General features: G+C 38.2%; 1 protein-coding gene across 15 annotated transcripts in view; it reads right to left on the reverse strand.

Annotated features, from left to right (window-relative positions):
* The window catches only part of HERC1 (HECT and RLD domain containing E3 ubiquitin protein ligase family member 1), a 188,049-nt gene that overhangs the window by 58,249 nt on the left and 105,452 nt on the right, over positions 1–24,348 (reverse strand). For 13 of the 15 annotated variants that reach the window (XM_032417640.1, XM_032417641.1, XM_032417652.1 and 10 more), the window contains 12 exons: positions 22,559–22,774; positions 21,724–21,844; positions 21,250–21,487; positions 20,901–21,094; positions 17,828–17,983; positions 15,971–16,077; positions 15,343–15,453; positions 12,990–13,166; positions 7,621–7,860; positions 7,172–7,255; positions 4,689–5,209; positions 1,687–2,462 (listed from right to left, as the gene is read on the reverse strand). In XM_032417640.1, coding sequence (XP_032273531.1) covers positions 1,687–2,462; positions 4,689–5,209; positions 7,172–7,255; positions 7,621–7,860; positions 12,990–13,166; positions 15,343–15,453; positions 15,971–16,077; positions 17,828–17,983; positions 20,901–21,094; positions 21,250–21,487; positions 21,724–21,844; positions 22,559–22,774 — 2,941 coding nt within the window. The remainder of the gene's footprint in view (positions 1–1,686; positions 2,463–4,688; positions 5,210–7,171; positions 7,256–7,620; positions 7,861–12,989; positions 13,167–15,342; positions 15,454–15,970; positions 16,078–17,827; positions 17,984–20,900; positions 21,095–21,249; positions 21,488–21,723; positions 21,845–22,558; positions 22,775–24,348) is intronic. The other 2 variants (XM_032417643.1, XM_032417646.1) reach the window with 2 other exon arrangements.

The following is a 24,348-nucleotide window of genomic DNA, read 5'->3' on the forward strand; positions in this document are numbered from 1 at the left end:
CCTCTTTGACCTCAGCTGCAGCAACTTCTTCCTAGAAACATCACCAAAGGCAAGGGAAGCAAGGGCAAAAATGAACTACTGGGACTTCATCAAGATAAAAAGCTTTTGCACAGCAAAGAAAACAGTCAACAAAACCAAAAGACAACCAACAGAATAGGAGAAGATATTTGCAATGACATATCAGATAAAGGGCTAGTATCCAAAATCTATAAAGAACTTATCAAACTCAACACCCAAAGAACAACTAACCCAATCAAGAAATGGGCAGAAGACATGAACAGACATTTCTGCAAAGAAGACATCCAAATGGCTAACAGACACATGAAAAAATGCTCAACATCGCTTGGCATCAGGGAAATCCAAATCAAAACCCCAATGAGGTATCACCTCACACCAGTCAGAATGGCTAAAATTAACAAGTCAGGAAACGACAGATGTTGGCGAGGATGTGGAGAAAGGGGAACCCTCCTACACTGTTGGTGGGAATGCAAGCTGGTGCAGCCACTCTGGAAAACAGTTTGGAGTTTCCTCAAAAAGTTGAAAATAGAGCTACCCTACGACCCAGCAATTGCACTACCCTACGACCCAGCAATTGCACTATTTACCCCAAAGATACAAATGTACTGATCCAAAGAGGCACGTGCACCCCAATGTTTACAGCAGCAATGTCCACAATAGCCAAACTATGGAAAGAGCCAAGATGTCCATCAACCGATGAATGGATAAAGAAGATGTGGTATATATATACAATGGAATATTATGCAGCCATCAAAAAAACGAAATCTTGCCTTTGCAACAACGTGGATGGAACTAGAGGGTATTATGCTAAGCAAAATAAGTCAATCAGAAAAAGACAAGTATCATATGATCTCACTGATACGAGGAATTCTTAATCTCAGGAAACAAACTGAGGGTTGCTGGAGTGGTGGGGGGTGGGAGGGATGGCGTGGCTGGGTGATGGACACTGGGGAGGATATATGCTATGGTGAGCGCTGTGAATTGTGTAAGACTGATGAATCACAGACCTGTATCTCTGAAACAAATAATATATTATATGTTTAAAAAAAAAAAAAAGAAGATAGTAGGAAGGGAAAAATGAAGGGGGGGAAATCGGAGGGGGAGACGAACCATGAGAGACTATGGACTCTGAGAAACAAACTGAGGGTTTTAGAGGGGAGGGGGTGGGGGGATGGGTTAGCCCGGTGATGGGCATTAAGGAGGGCACGTATTGAATGGAGCACTGGGTGTTATACATAAACAATGAATCATAGAACACTACATCAAAAACTAATGATGTAATGTATGGTGACTAACATAATAAAATAAAATTTAAAATAAATAAATAAATAAAATAAAACATCTCTGAGAAGTTATCAGAATAATATACATCTCGATTCAGATCAATAAATATTTGAGTACCTTTTGTGGCATGAGTTAAGTTTTACAAAATGTAATAATGATTATTAAGTTCTATGCTTGTGTAGATTTAAGATAGAAAATTATAAGTAAATAATTATTAATATAAAAGAAACAAAAAAGAACTGTTTGCTTTGCAAAGGAAAAACAATGTGAAAACTGTTTTTATTAAAAAAAATTTTTTTTATAAATCACTTATGGACTATATCATATCTGACATTGTAAATAATTTCAACAACACAAAAGAAAAAAAAAAAGCAGATAACATACCTTGCTTAATTTTGCCCCCAAACTGGTCTTCCAAGAGCCCATGGACCACTAATTTATAGATCATGGCTTGAGCTCGTTCCAGATCAGCTAATCCCAATGCTCTCTTTATGGGTGACCGCATGACTGCTCGCTTCACCATGTGTCGCATCAAGAACTGCAAGGCTGCACGCATCTCCACATCTTCATGAACGACTGGAGAGCTTGCACAGTCTGAGTTATGGCCATTTTCAGCCAGAACCTTTGGTATCAGCAACAGCTCAGCATATTTACTACAGCCAAGAAGAGCACTAAGTGATTTCATAGCACCGAGGTAGAGATAGGACAGCTGGACTGCTCGGATTTCCGACTGGGCTATGTCATGGTTTTTGGATATGTGTTCGTGATTTTTTCTTTTTCCTTCTGTTATCTGATGTTGGGATTCCACACTTGGCAGTGTTGGATCTAAAGAAAATGAAGCTATTTCGTTGTCTGATTTGGAGGCTGTGGTACCCTGACTTCTGACATCATCAGATGTTAAGCCTGCTCGCGTATCTACAGCAGATTCACTCTCGGTTTTCTGCTCAACATCCCCTTTCTCCTCAGACTCATGTCGGTGTTTCTTTTCATGTCGCTTGGTGCTCTGTTTGCCCATGTCTTCGTGAATACCAGTCAGATATGTGAGGTCCAGCAACACAGAAGCCGTCAGGCCTCGGAATCGCGCCACATCAAAAGGCAGGGGTTCACAGGGTTCCAGATTATACAATGGAGTATCACTAGGCGACCAAAAAGTTGGGAAGCTTTAATAAGATCAGAATGACACAGGAAGAAGCAAGTGAGGGATAGACAGGAGGAAGGTACAGAAAATAATGTAAACAAAGTAAGATGCATCATGTACACAGTACAAAGAATAATTTACATGAACTAGAGAAATCATTACAGAGAGAAAAATGAGTATTTTATGAGAAAATAGGGAGATGTGATGATAAATGCAAAAGCAATGAGATGTGCATGTATTTTCAAATCAGAGTATTTACTATACTCTAATGTAGAAATTAGCAAAATTTCTAAAAAGAGTCAAATAGTAAATATTTTAGACCTTGCAGGCCACACAGCCTCCACGGCAACCTTTCTACCCTGCCATCATAGTGTGAAAGCAGCTATTGAATACCTAAATGAACAGGTGTGGCTGTGTGTAACATTATTACAAACACAAGAGGTGGGCCAGATGCAGTTTGCCTATCCCGATGTAAGCTATTTGAAAAGTCTGTAGAACAGATTTCGCTTATTATATGGGTAATGACTATAACCTACTCAAGAGGTTCCAAGACTTTGTCTTCATTTAAAAAATTATCTTGTAGTCTTCAATTAATGCTTCTAATTTGTAGCTTAAGCAAAAATATGATCACATTATTTCCTGGTATTTGGCAAGAATTTACTGAAGTTTAAAAATGTTATAAATACACAAAATGTAACAGCTTTCGCAAATACCAAAAGTTTGGTGGCATAAATTTGTCATATTAACCTAAATCTTGGTTCTAGATTAATCTTCTTAATCTTATTTTCCCTTTTCCTCATTTTCTTATTTGCTTTAATTTGATTTATTTTGCTTTATTTTATTTGCATCTTAATTAAGGCATCACAAATCCTTTCTGAAACAAGGCAAAGAATAAAAGAAAAGGTAGATACTTTCATGTAACACTGTAAATTTTTCACTAGTTTCTTAGCTTGGTAGAGTGGGGGAATGTAAGTATAGGGTGAAATTGTGTATAAATTTTATGTATGTGTCAGTTTTCAGCTGAGAGAATCTACAGCTATTGTTAGATTCTAAAACAGTACTGCCTCCAAAGAATACTTAAGTACCACTTTTTTGGATATTGTACCATGTCATATTAACACTAAAGAACAGGGGCGCCTGGGTGGCTCAGTCATTAAGCGTCTGCCTTCGGCTCAGGTCATGATCCCAGGGTCCTGGGATCGAGCCCCGCATCGGGCTCCCTGCTCTATGGGAAGCCTGCTTCTCCCTCTCCCAATCCCCCTGCTTGTGTTCCCTCTCTCACTGTGTCTCTCTCTGTCAAATAAATAAATAAAATCTTTAAAAAACGAAACAAAGAACAAAACAAAACAAAAACACTATAGAACAGGGGCGCCTGGGTGGCTCAGTGGGTTAATCGGCTGCCTTCAGCTCAGGTCATGATCCCAGGGTCCTGGGATCGAGCCCCACGTCGAGCTCCCCGTTCCATGGAGAGCCTGCTTTTCCCTCTCCTTCTGCCTGCCACTCTGCCTACTTGTGCTATCTCTCTGTCAAATAAATAAATAAAATCTTAAAAAAAAAAAACCACTATAGAACAATCACTTTAGGCAATAAAATGAATAGTTATATATTATCACTAATAAATCACATTTTCAAATGATGCAACTATGTAGAATCATTAGATAAATGAGTCCCCTTATCAAGGAAGATTCTTGACATATTTCCTTTGAAACATGAAGTTTCTATTTCACACAAATCCTATGTGATTGCAAACACATCTAAATGCTTTTAAGTATACAGTTTGTGTCAAATAAATGTAATTTCCATATCTACCCAAAATATTGTACCCCGAAGGGATAGGAATTTTAGTCACTCAAATGTTCCTGCCTACATTCAAAGCCCACCTACACAAAATGTAAGTGACAAATCTGCTGGCTGGCTTTTTTCTACCCCAGTGTGTAATGGAAATGATCAAAAAGCAAGCAGCCAAATGAAAAACAGAAAGACAGATCCCAGTTAAACCTAAATTAGTGAGCTTACCATTTCTTCACAAAACAAAACAAAAACCCATATATCTTATAAACCACTAATATTCCAGGTAACATGGCTTTGGGATATATTCCTTTATGAAATCACAGTACTCATACCCAGCTATATGAAAAAAAATATTTTAAAAACTGGCAGCTCATCTAAAATACAGTTACTCACTGTCCATAGGCCCATTTCACCATTAAATACTCGTTTGCTAAAAGTGTAACTCAACAGATCATACCTGATGGTAATTTCTGCTTCATCCCATTGGACCTTGGCAGACGTGCTGCCCTCTTTGACCACTCCCAGCAGCGTGGCATGGCGCCCAGTTTGCTTGTGAACACACCGACCTCCAACTCTAAGACCAGCATCAACTCCTCCTATCACTGCCAGCACAGGCCACACCTCTATGCAAAGGGTCCTCAGCTGCGGCTCTGAGAGGTCAGCAAGGCCATGTCTATTATGTTTACCTTTCTCTTCCTCTTTGCTCTCCTTCTCCTCTCTCATTTCATTTTCCTCTCGGCTTTGAACCGAGCGGCTTTTCTTTAGCTTCTGACCTGACTCTTTAATACATATCTTAATTTTATGCAGCCTTTCCATCATTTTTCTGTTAATGCAGTAAGTCCAACGGTCCGTTCGGTGAAGGATACGGATAAGCTGAATAGTGGCCTCCGCCAGCACTGCTGCTACTGGACTACAAATAGGGTCTCCTGGAAGTAAGTCTCGCGGTGTGCCACGCATTTGCATATCACAGATTTTCACCTAGAAGGAAAAAAGCCAGGAAATGTGTGATAGTAGTAGTTCTCCTAAACTACTAGTCACTATAAAGTCTAGCACATGTAATCCCATGTTGAACTTGTGTTCGGTCTCCTAATACAGGTATATCATACCACTGGCTGCTGATAAGGAGTGAACAAACATTACAAATTTATTGTTAGTAGCAATATGGTCCTCTGAAACAAGCTGCCCTGTCATTTAAACTTCCTCCTACAGCCTCTGAGTAACAGAGTTATTGTGGCCACCCAAAAGATGGGTTTAAACCAAGGTGTATGTGACTGATTCCACTTACTCCAAAAAAAAAAAAAAGCCTTGAGAATCTATTCACTCTCATCCTTAAGACAAGTCCTGAGGCCATCTTATACTGTTCAATGGGCACAAAGATAAAAATTATAAGTCTAGATAATTGGGATATTTCCAATCCACACATTTCAAATAAGACCCTGAGGTTAAAAGAAGAGCAAGACTTGGGTTCAAATCTTAACTCTGAATAATCTTGGGAAATTATTTAATCTCATTAAACCTCAGCTTTTTCATCTGAAAAAAATTGCACAAATAATTAATATCTGTGTCTTATGGTTATTTTAAAGATTAAATGAGACTATGTACATAAAGTGCCTATTACTACAGTGCCAGATACACAGTAAATTGTTCAAAAAGATGTTAATTACCATTAATATTGTTTTTATCAGAGACTGTGAAACTTATCAGAAAAGGCTTCTGGGCAGAATAAATTGGTTGATACATAGTCCAAGGTTGAATTAATTCCTTCAAGGTTCACAGATGGTGGGGAGCACTAGGCCATCATTTTGAGTAGAACATAGCAGAGCTTAGTTTGGGCTGTGAGAATATCACTGGGGGAAAGGACTACTGCAGGTACTGGGTTGTCTCTACTTCATCTCCAGTTTTGTTGATTACTTATTCAAGAGGCAGTTTCCCTCTCTCATGAATTGCTAGCTTAAAATTATACCACCTTGGCAATTTTTAAAACATATTTAAAAGCACAGAATAAAAGTTAACTTTCATGCTTAGGACTGATCAAGTCCAGCACTTCCATTATAGAAATATGACAGTGTGAAAATTTTCTACTACAAAATAACTAGAAATTCTGGAGACCAGAGCTAGGCTATACTACATCCTCAAATGAAAGGATGTAGTAGAAAACAAATCCACCCATCAGCACAGGGAGACCACAAAGAAATTTGTCTCTGCCTGGGTGTTAGATGAGGAGAAAAAAAAGCTTTTAGTGAGAGGGTATCTCTTTAATACTGTCCTCCTAAAGTGTTTAGGGTTCAAATTTACACCATCTATAAGGTATAAGGACCCCCCTCAGCTGAATGAACGTCAGGTTCCCCATCACAACTACAACTTCCATTATTCAGCTAATGGTATCTGATTACATTTAAGATTATTTCTAGATCAGGCGCTTGGGTGGCTCAGTTGGTTAAGCGACTGCCTTCGGCTCAGGTCATGGTCCCGGAGTCCTGGGATCAAGTCCCACACCGGGCTCCCGGCTCAGCGGGGAGCCTGCTTTTCCCTCTGACCCTCTCCCCTCTCATGCTGTTTCTCTCTCTCTCTCTCTCTCTCTCTCTCTCTCTCAAATAAATAAATAAATAAATAAAATCTTGAAAAAAAAGATTATTTCTAGATCTCCTATATGCACAACTGCCAATGAACCAGATTATTCCTAAATTGTTTCCTATAATTCCTATAACTGAAAGGAATTATTACATTCAAATTGCCAGAATATCAAATAGTGCTTTAATGAAGAGTAAAGGTACCTTCTAAAAGTAATCTAACTTTCTTGGAGAGCAAATTACCTGAGCAGGTACTTTAATGGTAGAAATAGCTTATTCTATTTATAAACTCTAACAGAGCCTAACAAATATTAATAAAAAAAGACAAATATTCTTTACACTTAAGTATAAAGGTTTGACGTTTCATTACCTTTTCCCCTGGGTTGCTACTATAGAACATGACACATGGGTACAACTCTGCTGCATCCACATCTTCAAAAGCTAATTTGGGTTCCTATAGTGTGACAGAGGTGATAAAAAGAAGTAAGAAATTTTTTTTAATGTATAATATCCAATCACATTAAGATTCAAAGCTTTTATGAGACAGAACACAATTTACAAGAACAAATCTCAAATAACATTGCTAACCAAGAAAATCCCACATATAACAAATGATCCTGATTTGTTCATCTGCTTCAAAAATCTTACTGGGATTTTACCATCTTTCTGTTGTTTGTTTGGTGAAAGAACCAAAAGGTAATAAAGTAAAAGCAGAGAAGAGGGGGTAATCTACAAACTGAGTAACCAGCACTTAAGTAAGTGAGTTAAGTATAAATAAAAACAAGAAAATATGTAATGCTTGTGAATGAGTTTCAGTACCTCTCCATTTTTCCCAAAGGAAATGGTCCTGGCTTCCATGTCTAGCACACAGGTAATGAAATCTCCTTGAGTAAAGCTGGACAACGTCAGAGTCTGTTCTCCATTGTGATAGAGGTTACCACTATAGGCCCGGTAGAGCCACATATCCGAGGTAGTACGGTGGTTAAAGTCATGTACTGGCCAGCGAGAAACTCCAACACACGTGCCTTCATTTCCTCTGTTTTCCTTCACAATGTAAAACTAAAATAAAATGAAAGTGGTAATGTTCACTAATATCCAAAAAACCTGTTTATATACTATTAATTGCATAAACCAATACTGGGGAATATGCTCATAAACAACATTGATGCATTTATGGGAATATGTAAGTTTATTTCCATCCTAAGTAAAAATAAGATACAAATGAAACAATTTCATCATTTTATAACAATTTAAAAACAAACTTAATTTTTACCTATAGAACATTTAGAGTAACCTTTGAGTACTTATTTAAACAATTTTAGCTTATATTTCGATTATGAAGCTGAAGATGTCCAGTCCAGAAAAATCATTAATGGAAAGCTTCAGTTCTTTTTTTTTTTTTTTTTTTTTAAAGATTTTATTTATTTATTTGACAGAGAGAGACACAGCGAGAGAAGGAACACAAGCAGGGGCAGTGGGAGAGGGAGAAGCAGGCCTCCCGCAGAGCAGGGAGCCCGATGCGGGGCTCGATCCCAGGACCGTGGGATCGTGACCCGAGCGGAAGGCAGACGCTTAATGACTGAGCCACCCAGGCGCCCCAAGCTTCAGTTCTTTACATTCAAATTTTCTAACTACTCTTTTATGTATATTTCTGTGCAGAGAAGAGTTAATATAGCAGGCCTGAAACTGTTTTTTTTTGGACAGGAGAGAAGGGTCGGGACGGGCAGAGGGAAAGGTAGAGAAAGTTAGAGAAAGAATCTTAAGCAGGCTCCACGCCCAGTACGGAACCCAACATGGGGCTTGATCTCAACCCTGAGATCATGACCTGAGCCGAATCATTGGCCCCTGGCTAGTCTCTGGGAATTCAACTGGTAAACAGTTTCCTACACTGATACAAAACTTTCCCTAAGTGATAAGGGTAGCTCACCAGGCATACAGTGTTTGAACAGTACGGTTTATGCTGAATACCTGCTTTCCTCCTGGGAGTCTGGAATTTTGGTACATGTGAAGCAGAGTACACCTTCATGATGAGCCCCTGGTAAAAAACTGTGGGTGCTAAGTCTCTAATGGGCTTCCCTAACACACTGCATACATGCTGCTGCACTTTGTTGCTGGGAAAAGAGCATATTCCATGTGAGCCCTCATGGGAAGGAGAGAACACAAAGAAGCACGCACATTGATTCCTCCAGATTCCACCTTGGTCTTTTCCTCTTTTACCCAGCTTTAAGTCCTTACTGGATGGTTACAATAAACCTTAGTCATAAGTAAAACTATATGCTGAGTCCTATGAATTCTTCTACCAAATCTTTGAATATAGGGGTCATCTTGGGGACCCTTGACACAGTGGTGGCAACAAGAAGATTCATTAGAACTGACTCATTAAAATATAATTACAGTGCTATTTGGAGGAGAGAGAGAGAGAGAAGTGGGAAAAGACAAAACGCTGGTGTCTGGTGGCTATGGAGTTACATGTGTTATGAAACAGCAAGTGAATTGCTATCTGTTGGGAGAGGTAAGGTTACCTATGGAACTCAAAAATAATAGATCCAACCACAGAAGAGTTAGCTCACTGGCTCCCATGACTGCTTTTGGCCTGGTTAAAATGAGAAAAAAGAGAGCAGTCAGGGTAAAATTTGTGATGTTCTCTCTTGTGGGAGGGAAAATAATGGGCCCCAAACATCCCTACAAATGGGCTTTGGATGGGCCAAAGAATACAAATTAATTTGCAATTGTCTCTCCTCTGGGTGGGAGGGCAAAGAGTTCAAATTTCCCCAAAGGTGAGTTCTGGGTAGACCAAAAATATTAGAAGTGTGTATTCCTCTTTCCTCCAAGTAAGAGGGAAAAAAGTTAAATCAGTTCCCAGAGCTGGAACAAAGCTGAAAAGAAAAGAAAAGAAAAGGAGAAAAGAGAAAGAAAGAAAAGAAAAGAAAAGAAAAGACCTCTCCAGTCATTTTCTTTAGCCTAGATGCTTCCACTGCTGTAGCAGTGCCCCTGACCCAACTAATTACCCTAAATTTACTCTAAGACCTTGAGTAAACTTGAAATCTGAAGGGGAACAGTTTTAAATTTTTAAAGATTTTTATTTATTTTTTTGACAGAGAGACGGCGAGAGAGGGAACACAAGTAGGGGGAGTGGAGGGAGAAGCAGGCTTCCTGCCAAGCAGGGAGCCCAATGTGAGGCTCAATCCCAGGACCCTGGGATCATGACCTGAGCCGAAGGCAGATGCCTAACGACTGAGCCATCCAGGTGCCCCAAATTTTAAATTAAAAAAAAAAAAAAACCAGCTTTGTTTTGTGGCTATTTCATCTAGATGTGTAATAAAACTGATGTAAAATATTACAGGCTTGTAACTTCATAAATGCTAAGGGATCATCCTGATCAGTGAAAGCTACAAAGGAAAAATTGTTAGGGAGACACAACTTCCTTTTTTTTTGCCACCAGAGGGTAAATTTAATCTCTTTTGAGTATCAGAAACAAAAAAGCTTCCATAACTGATGATTTTTTGCTATGATTTTTGCTTACTGGAGCCTCTGAAAAAAGGGAGACAATATATAAAGAGTGATAATCTCCAGAGATACACAGATATATTTTCAGAGTTTTAAAAAGTAGTTTTCACTTGCCATTCAGTTCATCAGTAAAATCTGATGTCTGACTTTTAGAGGCTAATGATTTTCTAGCCTAAAGTGCGTATTTTTGACTGGCTAAATTTGGACTCGGAGACTGACAAGGCAAAAAGAGCCTAGAAAAGCCTTGCTTGTCACTTGGATTTGAAACACAGCAGTTTGGTCTGACAACCTCTAGGCTTCACTGATGCCAAAAAAGTTTAGAATCCTGAATTTATAGATTCTAATTGCCTGGACCTGACTCCAAGCTAAAACGCGATACTGTCTGCCATGGGCTATTTCAACCCAACATGAGCTGTGCTCAATTCAAAAACAGGAACTGGCCCAAAGAACAAAACTCAAATTTTGGGAGTGTTGCAGATTTAGGACTCCTCTGTGGGGCCACAAACTCTGAAAACCTCATAGATTCTGGCTGGACTGTCTGGGTCACTTGCAGATGCCCCTAGGAAAGGGCTTGTTCTCTGATGGAACCATCTAAATCTGAGCTAACTGGCTCCATATTTCTGACACAGAAACTGATTTCACTCCTCTAATGATGTAGTTGGAGGAAGGCATACCACAGGGAGTATGACCTTGCCATCCACTCTTAATCGATTGGACCTTCAACCTCTTCTTGGGGACATCCCACTACTGTTGGCTTATATTATGTTCAGCTTTTTGGATTACTTGCAGTTTACAACAACAGACTGATAGCTTGACTCTCCATGTCTCATCTTTCTTCTGATAGACACATCTAAGTAAGGCCTTTTATTAAAAGAATTTCTTCCAGAAAGAGATTGATCTTTTCTAGGCTGCTCACTAGATAAATGATTAGGATAAAAGAGTTAAGAGGTTTTTAAACCTTTTGAAAAAAAATTTTTAACTGGGATTTTTGTCCTGATCAACTTCCTGACTAACTGTTCTGGTTAAGTTGTATGAAAATGGTTTTGTGTGAAAATTCTTTTGTCCTTGCACCCAACCCTTCTGTACAAAAGGTCTAAATGAAGATAAAAACATGACTGAAAAAATCCGAAGTTATAATTACTAAATGGGACCTATGATTTCAGTATAAGGGAGGAAAAAAAAACACAAAACCCAGACCCTTGGGAAGTGTGGAGGAGTGGGGACGGCATTAACGATCTTTGTTTTTCAAAACTGTTTCTCTTAGGGGGAAAAAAAAAAATCCATGTTGTCTTCAAGGCTGCTGTGAGTACTTCAAATTCAACCTGACTGCTGAGCCTCCCATCATAACTGACAGACTATGAAAAACAGGGACTGGCCCTAGCTCCTGCATATTCCACAGCACACCTCTAGATGTCATCATGCTCTTGAGGCAAATAAATTGGTATCACAGACAAGTAAAACCATTTAACTGACTGCCTTTAGGCAGTCCCTGAGTCCCACTGACTCTAAATTATTCAAACTGCACTGGGAGCAGAGGGTGGGAGGTACCCCTGGTGGAAGGTCACGTTGGGGCCCTGTTAACTTGTTCTGCTTAATACTGTACATCATGATCAGGGGTATCCTAACAATCATAAACTCTTCGTTTCCAAGGATAGCACGTATGCCTTCTAGAATTGTATTTCTTGTGTGTGCACCCTAACATGACACTACCTAAGCCCTGGACTGGCCAGAGTTGTGCTGTGCTGAAATGATGCCTAAGCCAGTTAATACAAAAACTTAAGGGCAAATCCACATGGCTTTTTATGACAGGCCTTTACGGTTAATGGGATTTGTTTTAACTAGCTAAGTCTAGGACCCCCTCAATAGTACAAGTTGGTCTCACCCTGCTGCCTAGGGTCCTACTGATAATTTTACTGTAAAGAGACGGTGGCCAAGGGCCAAGGGGGTGGACTATGCCAAAAAGGAATTAATATAGCAGAGACTGCCATCCTTAGAAAAGTCCTGCTTGCAGTGTTGGACCCTGTCTGAAATTTGGAACTAGACTGGTAAACAGTTTCCTTCACCGATAAAAAACTTTCCCTAACTGATAAGGGTGGCTCATTGTGCCTGGGCTAAGTTTTATACAACAGTATCATTTAGCATTAACACCTCCTTTCCCTCTGGGACTAAAATTTTAGTGTATATCAAGGCAGAGGGTATGTGACCAGCACCCAAAAAAATCTTGGGCACTTAGTCTCTCATGGGCTTTCCTAGGCAGAAACATCACACAGATTACTGTATTTTCATGGCTGGGTATGATCTCTGTGACCCCTCATAAGAGGGATTATCAACATTTTTTAACTGTTCATTTAAAAAATTTTTGAGATAACCTGAGAAGAATTTATAACAGTTACAAAAATAATAGATTTCTTGTATATCTTCATTCAGTGCCATTTTTGTTAACATCTTACATAAAGATAAAACATTTACATGATGATTTTTTTTTTTTAAGTAGGCTCCACACACAACATGGGGCTTGAACTCACAACCCTGAGATCAAGAAGCACATGCTCTACCAACTGAGACAACAAAGTGCCCCTATATATGATTTTTTAAAAGTCTTTCATACATTTTTTTGTAAGAACCTGGGGAGAAAAGGACTAAAAGACAAAATGTTAAAAACTACTTAGAATTCTACGTACCTTCCACTGATAGCACCCAGAAGTTACTCCAGTTGATGCCAATCCATATCCTTTTCCTCCACTGCCATGAGTTAAAATCTGTCCATTCTCAACTAGGCAACACTGAGCTTTCTCTGGGTCAAATGATACTTCTTGTATAGGAAGATTCTCATCTTCTTCCTCCAACTCTCCCTGCTTCTACCAAAAAGGAAGCTGCGTCAGTACTTTGGGATAATCCAGATCTCAGTTAATATATATTCTAAGACTCCTTAGTTTGAGTCCACAAATATTTATTAAATATCTACTATGTACCAGGTACTGTGCAGGCAATGGGAACACAATGATAAATACAGCATGGCCTCTGCATAAAGCTTAGGTCCAATTAGGGGCCAGAGAAATAAATAACACCAGTATTGTGAGAGAATAACAGAAGTTACATGACCAGTATAGCAGAAACATAAAGGTGTAAGTGTCTAAACATGCTTGGGAAGGATAAGGAAAGTATTCAAAAGAGGATATCTTCTGAGCTGAGTCCTAAATAATAAGAAGGCACTTGGCAGCTGATCAAAGAAGAGAAAGGCATTTAGGGCAGTAAGTATAAGTAGAGCATTGTGCCAAGGCATGGAGGTACAACAGAGTTCAGTGATTTATACTAATTGCAAGCAGTGTGGAATGTCTGGAGGATGAGAATGGCAGAAAAGGAGGCTAGAAAGAGAAGAAGAACAAAATCATGGAAGGCCCTGAATGCCATTTAAAGTTTGAACTTTACAGACAATAGGGAGTGCTTACACAAATTTATATAGAGGATCTCTAATCAGATCAATGCTTTACAAACATTGTTTTACCAGGGGTATACAGGATGAAGGCAGAGAGATCAATTGGAAGATTACTGCAAGAGTTCAGGTAAAAAACAGTGAGGATTTCAATTTATTAATTCACTCAATGAGTATTTATTAAGCATCTACTATGTGCAAGACATTATACCAGGTCCTATATATTCAGCAGTATATTAGATAGGTAAGGTCTCTGCTCTCATAGAACTTTTATATGTATAAATAATAAAATGTTTATATATATAAAATGTAAAAAAATATATTTTATACATTCATAATATATATAAAATAAAAACACATATAGTTTTAAATATATATTTCTAATATATTTATATTATATATGTAATTAAATAATATATTTAAAACTATTTAGAACTTACACTTTAGAAGGTAGAAACAAAAGATACATAAACAAAAAAATATCAGGTATGTGCTATGTCAAAATTAAAGCAAATGATGTAACAGAGTATGTGACAACTAACTCTAGATTTAGGATCAGGAAAGGGAACTCTGAAGAAGTGACGAAGAAGCGGGGATGATGGTTGAAAAAAGAAGGGGTCTTGGGACCAAGCCTTGGGATACTCCAACACTTAAACAGAAGAGGAAGAACTAATAAAAGAGAATGAGAAGAAGCCATTGTACTGAGATAGAAGGAAAACCAGAGAAAGTGTGGGCCCATGAAAACCAAGAGAAAGATTAAGGTAGCTACATAAATGGATTTAAGAACGATTTAGGAAGTAAAATCAATGAGGCCTAGTGACTACATGGATGGGGTGACATTAGGAGAATCAGAATTCCCAAGAACACAGGTTTGGAATGCTATGTGAATGGTGGTGTCACCAATTAAAAAATGGACAGGGAAAAAAGTAAAAAAGTTTGATGGGGAGACACCTGGGCTGGCATTTAAGTTTGGAAGACACTGCATATAGGTGAAAATGGTTCCAGATATATTCCAGACGGCTGGAAAAGGTAAGACTGGAACTCTGGGGGATAACAGAGTTTGGAATGGAGGGAAGGAGAACGTGGCACCAAAGAAGAAATGCCTCTAGAGGGAACCAAGGATTGGCAGAGGAATGGAGATGTAGGAGAAGGCAGTATTTTGAAAACAACAGAAGCTAGAGTTTCCTGAGATCAAGTAAGATGTAGACAAAAAAGCGCATCCTACATTTAGCAATTAGCACTTACTTTTGTCATTTAATTTCAGTGTTTTGATGGAAGAGCAACAATTGAATTGAAGAGAACATGAGAACTAAGGAGTGGCTTATAAATATGTATAAAATTACTCTTCTGAGAAGCTTAGCAGTGAAGGACAAGTGAGAAGACATGGGCGGCTTCTTGGGTAAAAAAAAGGATTTTGGGGAGGGTAGGAATGAGAGATGTTTATAAGTTGAGAAAAAGGAACCAGTGGAGAAGGAGAAAGTGCAGAAGGAATATGGAATAACTGATAGAACAAAGTCCCTCAGAGGAGAAGGAGTCCAGAGACAGGAGACAGGATAGTCATTTGTGCTGTCTAAAAATACCTTTTTGGAAGAATCACTTACCTGTGACTTTATTTCTTGTTCTTTTTCCTTTATCTGAATAGCATGTTTGGCCTGAGCAATGGGTGTCTCCCACATACAGTCCGACAGAAGGGAAAAGAGGCGTTCAACAACCTATTTATTGAAAGAATAAGAATGATGAAATTTGTAAAAGATAATTTTAAGTAATTTTAGAAAAAATAAGTCATGTAACTGTAATATTAAGTCAAATGTGAAATTTGATTATAACAATGTACAAGCTACTTTGGGTGTCTGTAAGTTAAACATCTTTTTTTAGAAGGATCATTAACCCACTTTCTAGTGGGTTCCATGGCCCTCCATGTTTCCTCACTATATGGACCTCTGATAAGGCCACGCAACCACACATATTTCTCTCTCTAGAGGCCCAAACCTAGTAAGAAATTCCACAGATTTTCCTTTCCTTCTGACCTTCCAAGTATTCACTATCCCCCTACTCCTCACACCCATAAGCTTAATTTCTTTCTCCTTGCTTGGAAATGAAATAATAAAGCAATCTCAGAAGCAGAAGTTTTGCTACTGAATTAATGACACATTTACCACTGCAGAGACTATAATTTAGATTTTGGGTGAATTATATTACACATGTGAAAAATATTTAAAGAATAGAAACCTGAGCCATTTGATCATCTTCTACACCAGATTCACAAGCTGGTAGCACAGCCTCAAGGACGTGAAGTGCAAGGAGCCTCGTTCTTAGGTTACCAACTAGAGGAACACCTGGGAGGGGGGAAGAGACATTTTCTTATTATCAGTGTGACTTACATTCAAAGTGTAAATGAACTTCTTGAATAAAAATATCTGAGGCTCATTAACCATTTATGGTTGGAATGGACTACACTTTAACCTATTATCACAAGAATTCTGGACTCATCCCATACCCAATGTACATGAATATTCATGTTTATATCTCAGTTTTTATGTATATGTAAGATTTATTTGTTAGAGAGAGAGGGAAAGAGAGAGGGCACGCACATGAGGGCAGGGGCAAAGAGAGAGGCGGAGACACAATCTTAAAGCAGACTCCTCACTGAGTGCGGAGCCCAACGGGGGGGGGCTTAATCTCACAACCCTGAGATCATGACCTGAGCCGAAACCAAGAGTGGGATGCTTAACTGACTGTGCCACTCAAGCACCCCCCCTTTTTTTTAAGATTCATTGATTTATTTTAGAGAAAGAGAAAAAGAGAGAGAGCGCCCATGTGCGCAGGGGGACCGGGGGGGGGGGGGAGGATTTTTATGTATATATAAAGGGAATAGCACTATAATAACTACTGTGCCAAGTACTACTATGTTATGCATTTCATACACATTAACTCTACTGATCTTCACAAATCCTACCCGTTTCACTGATGAGGAAACCGAGGCTGAGAGAAGTGAAGTAAGGTGACCATAGTTCAGCAGAGGTAGAATTTTAAATAGATCTGTTAATCTCTAAAGCTCAGGCTTATCATAGCCTTTCATGGCTTCTTCTCCATCCATGCCCTGACTGCCTCCCAGAGATTGTTAGGATTAATGGCAAATAAACAGTTTGTACTTTTCTAAAGTAAGCAAAGGTAGAGGCAGAATAATGATGCTCTTTTTTATACCTTCTACCACAACAAAACCAATTAAAAATAAATGAATATCTGATTTTTTTCTTTATGCTCTAAGACATTAATCAATATAAGCCTCACCTTATTAAATGAGAGAAAAAAAGCTGTTTTAAGTTATACTAGTTAAGAAAAACTAGCAAAGTATATTGAGAATGCATACATATAAAATAACATGGTACCATAGAAAATTAAATGATGTTTTAGCATATTTAAGAAAGACTGGGGATTGATGAAAAAGTTCTGGAAACGGAGAGTAGGGATGGTTGAATAACACTACGAATGTACTGAATGTCACTGAATTGTAATGCTTAAATAGTTAAAACTGTAGATTTTATTTTATATCACTGTAAATTTTATGTATATTTTACCACAATTGAAAAAAAAGACTAGGAAAGGACTGACAGTAATCCATGCAAGCAGACCAAACTTCTAGTCTAAGAACTGGGAGGTGAGCTTATTACATACAACTTTCATAGATAGCACACAATCAGAAGTTATAATCAAGACAACAGAAATCATATTATAAAGAGAAAATGGACAAATGAGATCTGCACTTTGATAATCAAGAAGTGATGTCAAAATCTGTGCCAAATTATCATTTTAAACAGTATGTTCTCTGCTTATTTTTATTATGGTAATCCAAACAAATACCGTCAAGTTCTTTAGATTACATCCATAATCTAGTCTGGTGCTACTTTCTATTATTTCCTATCAATTTTTACTTCTGAAAGTAGATTTTTCTTTTGATCAAGTATTTAGAAAAAAGAAGTCTTGAAATCAAGGTCAAATATCCAATGTTGTTCAAGTCCGGCACTATTCTGAATAAAATACATGTGATGTATAAAAATACTCTAACACAAGGCAAAGATCATATACCTGAAGAACACTTCTGAGATGCTATATTTAGAAGCACTTCTGTCCATTTTGGGGAAGCCATTTTTGATTGAATTGCTTTTGAAGATACAACTCTGCGAAGAAAAACTAAAAAATCCCCCAGATGCAGTTCGGCTGCATGTTGTTTCCTAAGAGCAGCTGAAGAGGGAAAAGACAAGTTCACATTACAACCAAAAATCAACAGGAAAATGTCTTATCAAGTAACTTGCATTTAGATGCAGGATGCCCAAACTTAATTCAAAATTTAAGTTGTCAATTAGCTGCTAAATTTTTAAAACTTAAAGAACAGAATGGGGAAAGGTCAGAAAATAATGCCAAGCTTAAAACATTTTTTACATTTGTGTACAACAGTGAGGTTGCTAGAATAAAGTATGTGTATTTGGTTTTGTGCATTTTCTTTTTTACTGCTATTCTGAAAAACAACAGTTCTCTATCCAAGTCTAGAGTTTTACCAGGTAGAATCTGAAGGAAATGGTCTGTGAACCCCCTTAAAATTGTATGAAAATTGTGTATTTGATTAATAAAAGAGTTCACAACGTGGATCACATTTTCAAAAAGTCCATGATCCCCCAGCCCAATCAAATTAAGAATCACATCTCTAAAAACCCCTTTGTGCTTTCAGATTCTATAAGGAAACAAACTTCTAGGCCTGAATCTGATTTGCCTGAGCACTAACTCCATGTATAAAGATCTTTCATACAAACGTGCCCTAACCAATCTTCCCAGTTTTTCCACCAGCATCAGTACCAGACTCTCAGCCCCCTCATAGATTCCCTCTCCCACTGTGCATTTTGAGACCAGAGAACTATCTGCTCTTCATGTAATACACCATGTTCTATCATCATCCAACACCTTTCATACCCTCTCAGCCTGGCAAAGTCCCACTCAAGAGTCAAGGGGAGGAAGGATGCCAGTGAGGCAGTTGCCCAGAATGTCAATCTCTAAGAGGCACAAAAACATACAAAATCCTAACAATCTGAAGGCAGGTATACACAGCACTCCTTTCAGGGAGATCCTGGCATGTCAAATTAAGGAATACACAGACAAGTCACTTTAGAGGGAGACCCCCGTACCAAGGGCCACACTTAGATGGCCAGGAATCTACCTTCACAGACATCTCATCATAACTGGAGGACTTCTGTTCTGCTGAAATGGGTGTGCATGTCTATGACAGAACTAGAACGCTGGCAACAATTAGAGACCATTGTACTCCTTTGCTACACTTCCTCTACATGGTACTCTAACTCTTCTTTGCTTAAATGCTAATAAGCAAATATTTTTATAATATCAGTTTAAAGAATATAAATTATTAACCTACCCTGGGTACCCACATATCACTCCAACCATTCCTTCAAAATCCAGTTCAAAAGCTACCTCTTCTATGTGGCCTTCTCTCTGGGTAGAGATCCTTGGGAAAATCTCTTTTCTCATGAGGCCTCCATTCTACCCCCCATCCTCACTCCCAGCAAGTATCTCTGTAACAAGACACTAAATTAATTAAATTAACTGAAGTCTGGAGACCTTAAATATAAAGCTGGTTGATACACCTTGGTGATTCAGTTTGTTTCAGTAACAATACTATGTTTGAAATGAAAGGTACACCTTACTTTCAGTTAAGTATTTTAGAGAGTTTGTGGGGTTATTAAAAGCTGGCCACTGCATGTGACCAGAATCAGTCTCACTCCCAGCCATCCCCATGAATAGAGAGAGTACAACAACATTCTCTCTAGGATGACCTATGTGGATTCAGTCTGCTGTTACACCTGCCGAGTTCACTCATGGAAGAACTGTTTCTTTCTTTACTGGATATGGAAGGGCCCAGTTTTCCTGGGAACCTACAGGTTGAGAAGTAACTCTATTACGTCTTCCTTGCCGTCCATATGTGCAGTATTCAGCACAGAATGGTGAGAAACTATTACCTTAACCACCTTGTATTCCTCACTGGATCTCAGGAAAACAGGAGGTGGCATTAAAAGCTTGTGTGTATTTTACCCCCTGTGAGTCTGCCCATGCTCTTTGCCTAAGTACCATACTCTCCATATGAACAGGGAGAAGGAATTTGCCACAGGTTCAGCCTCTGAAACCAAAAACTGGTCCTTAATCAGACTCATCCATCCTCTAGATTCTGACTTAAGAAATTTAGCTCTTTCTTCTGAGCTTCTTGTATTACACTGTAATTATTTGTTGGCATGTCTGCCTTTCTCATTACCCTGAAGATTCCTGAGGACAGAGACAATGTTTTATCATTTTTGTATCCACAGGGTATTTCCTCTATCCACTCACCTATCTACACAATATTATTTAAATATTACTTTATCTAATTTTAACATTATTAAAGGATTTTAACAGAGAGGATTTTAAGGGCTCCCAGAGTTTATTACAGTAATAAGACATGGTAGTTCTGCAAAAACTTTTTAAATAAATGACCAATTTTAAACTTTTATTCCTTAATTATGTAGGAGACAAAGGTAGCACTTCTGCTGTTCAGGGTTTAAATTCTACCGAAATACAATGTTCAATATAGTTTTTTAAAGCTATGATCAGATGCTCATATTATATAGCAACGAAATATATGACAAATACAATAAGTTTTTTAGTGACCAGGAAACATAACAGCCTAGCAAGAAGTTCAGCTATTCTAATTCTAACCTAGTTCCCAAATATGAAAACCCTTGGTCCTGGGGGAACACTTAAGCCAAGACTATGATTAAAGATGGGCTGTCAAGATCAAATGCTAAGACATAACCTGGGAGAATCAGTCACCTAGAACCTCTAGACTCTAGACCCGGGACAGCCAACGAGAAGCTGAATCTAGAGAGGAAGCAGTACGGTCACTGCATCAAGGTTAACTGACTCTAAGGAGAGGAGGTTCGGTCAGAAGCTCATCTAAATCATACATACTTGGAGAGAAAAGGGGTTTATAAATGAATAAAAATTCTTTCAAAAAATTCCTTCACTCCTCACAACAGAAAGAAGTCTAGATTCTAATGATATTTACACAATGAGGACTCAATAAATGCTTGTGAATAATGACAAAGAAAAGGGTTTATGCTACCTCTGAAGTCTTTTTTCTCAGTTTCTCCACTGGAGTCAACTTTTTTTTCTTCTTCTTCACCCTCTTCTCCTTCCCCTTCTCCAAAAGAGGCCATAAGTAGGACACCAGCTTGGGATAACAAATTCTTCAACTGACTACAGAGTAGGTCCAACAAGGACTGAACTACTTTGGGGCTCAGTTTATCAGCATAAGTCCTACATGAAGTAACAGGAAAAGAACAATGGTAATAACACAGCTGGGCAATTGTTTGTGCTCAAACACATAAAGGAGATTAGAGGGAAATGGAAATTACTAAAATGTGAAAAGACTAGGTCCCATATAGTTCCACCAAGACATCTAAAATGCTCACCCTGTAGTGATGGCTAGAATCTGCAGCAATCTTGTACTAGCCACTTTTAAAGCTGTGCTAAGCTGGGAAACACCTGTCTTTGGCAACAACTGCAGAGGCTGTCCTAGCATGGTGTCTGTGCCACATAACTGCGACAATACGTTTAGCAGACCAGTGGAAATTGCCAGAGAAACATCCACTGGTTGATAGTGAACACTCAGGGCAAAAACTGTAACCAAGAGGAGACGTTGCTGGGCTTCTAGAAAAGAAAGAAAAAAGAAAGACAACTGAGAATTTTCTTTGAAGTCAACAAAGCATTTACTAAAATAAATCATATTCCAAAATATAAATAGTAATGTGGAACACTATTACATTTTCAAATATTTATTCTCCACCTGTAAATTGACCTACTAATGTTAAAACAAGATATAGAACACCTCAAGTATCTAGCTAAAATATAACTTGCATCTTGTATTTGCAGGGGCAGTTACTCACCAATGTGATGCTTGTTTGCTTGCAGAGCTCTCTCTAGGGTAGCAGACAATTGTTGATAAATCTTATGCACGGCCACCTGGATTTCAATCTGAATATTTCTTTTAGCCGCTCTGATCCCATCCTGAATTATATATAAAGATTTACTTTTTCTATTAGTAACAATAACACCTCCTACCCAAATAAAAGTAGTAACATTTTATCCCACTCTATGATAAAGCCTTATGGTGATTTTTAATTATTCAGTATATTTCAGTATATAAAAGTTTTATAATAAGTTTATACTTAAATGCTTGACAATTCTTGATTCTATATAATCTTTCTCCTTTCCCACAAAGCAATTTTTCTTCTCTAAATATGGAAGACATAAAGACAACACCTAAAAAAATTTTTTTCAAGCCATCAGAGAAACTAGGTAAAGTGATCAAGTGCAAATGTAAATTCTTGAAATCCATCCTCGCAAACACCAATCCCTATCCCAAATTAGATCTATCTCTATCCAATTTGGCTAAGGATTAAGAAAACTGAGCCAGCAAAGAATCTAAAAGAATAACAGTAAAAATGGCTCACCTGATCCCAACTATACTACTATTACTCAGGAAACTAAACCAATGAGATATCTTTAAGAGTCATTTAAAAGTCTTTATACTTTTAAACCTCAATCTTAAACACCAGAACATTTAGCATTATTAAACTTGATTTTGTAAAATATATATATACACACACACTCACACACACACTCACTCACACACACACACACATGTATATATATGCTTATTTATTTATAATCTAAATGTACTGCAGGGTGTCATCCTCACACAACAGATCCATTACCCACCTGATAGTGATGCAATCGGCCACTCTCTCCTTTGGCTCCTACATGTCCCACAGTGCCTAAACCAAAACACCCTGCTAGAAACTGCAGCCTCACAGATGTGAGCAGTGTGGATGACTGGAAGCCTGAGCTTGACCTGCTTCCTGCCACAGAGATGCTACCTTTTTCCTCCATCCCAGACAAGAGAACGAGGATCTGGTGAAGTGCTTCTAAACGAAGCTTGAGAAAAGTAAAATAAATATATTTTAGAGTCTGGATTCTTTCACTGAACTGAGATACAACGGAATTCCAACACAGATAATATATCACTTAGCACACAGAAAGCTCTGACATTTCTTAGACATCTATTCTATTAAACATTTATTTTATTACTATGACTTTTTAAAATCAAAATATTTCTAAAAACTCTATAAGCATACTTCGGTATAAAAGAGGCTACACAGGACAACAGGGAAAATAGATTTAAGTAAAAGAGACCTAATTTCAAGGCCAGACTCTTCCACCTACTGTGTGGCCTTGGGAAACTCATTTAACTTCCTGAATCTCAGTTTCTTCATGTGTCAAAAGAGGCCAATACTGTAGTACTTTAACTTACTCACATGGCTATTGTGATGCTCATGAGAATAAATATGTGAAGGTTTCAAAACCGTAAGGTACTATGATATAATGAAGTTATATAGAATGCATACTGTTTAATTCAAGAACTAGAAAAAGTATTTCTGAAAGGTTTCTCTGTGATTCTCCTGAACATCGGGCTCTATCTTCCCTAGGAAGACAATACCCACCACTGTGGCCAATCAGCCTATCCTTTTTTTTAATAAACTTTTTATTTTGAAATAATTATACATCTAATACTTGCACAGAACAGCTGAAAGATGGTACAGATGGTTGCTGTATGCCTTCCCCCTACCTTTTACTAATGTTATCATCTTAGGTAACTATGGTACATTTATCAAAACTACGAAATGAACACTGGTACAACACTATAACTAAGCCATAGATTTTATTTGGATTTCACCAGTTTTCCCATAATGTCCCTTTTCTGTTCCAAGATCCAATCCCAGATAGCCTGTTGCATTTAACTGTCATGTTTCCTTAGTCTCCTTTTTAAGTCTGTGACAGTTTCCATTTTTCTTTTGGAAGAGCAGTTCATGTATTTTATAGAATGTCCCTCAGTTTGGTTTGCCTGATGTTTTCTCATAATTGGACTAGAGTTATGGATTTGGGGGAAAATACCATAAAGTCCTCTTCTCATCACATTATTTTCAGAGATGTATGATAACACCATAACTTATTATTGATGATGTTAATCTTGATCACTTGGCTAAGGTAATGTCCACCAGGTTTCTGCAATGTAAAATTACTCATTTTTTCCCCCTTTTTATACTCTGTAAGCCTCAAGCCACTAAGTCCAGCTTACTTGGAAAAAAAGGGGAATTAAGCTCTACCTCCTGGAAGGAAGAGTATTAAAGGATTTGTGTACAGGGGTGCCTGGGTGGCTCAGTCTGGTTAACGTCTGCCTTCGGCTCGCCCTGGGACAGAGCCCCACATCCGGCTCCCTGCTCCAGGGAGTCTGCTTTTCCCTCTCCCTCTGCCCCTCCCCCGTGCTTGTGTGCGTGCGCTCTCTCTCAAATAAATAAATAAAATCTTTAAAAAAAAAGCAGTGTATATGTTAAAACCAGAATAATTATAAATATTTTGAGGGAGATACTTTGAGGCTATGAAGACATCTTATGTCTCCTTGAAGTTTTGCTAATTTTAGCATTTATCATTATTACTGTGGTGTTCTAATC

The sequence above is a fragment of the Phoca vitulina genome, unplaced genomic scaffold, assembly GCF_004348235.1.
Source record: "Phoca vitulina isolate PV1807 unplaced genomic scaffold, GSC_HSeal_1.0 scaffold20, whole genome shotgun sequence".
In the NCBI taxonomy this organism is placed as follows: domain Eukaryota; kingdom Metazoa; phylum Chordata; class Mammalia; order Carnivora; family Phocidae; genus Phoca; species Phoca vitulina.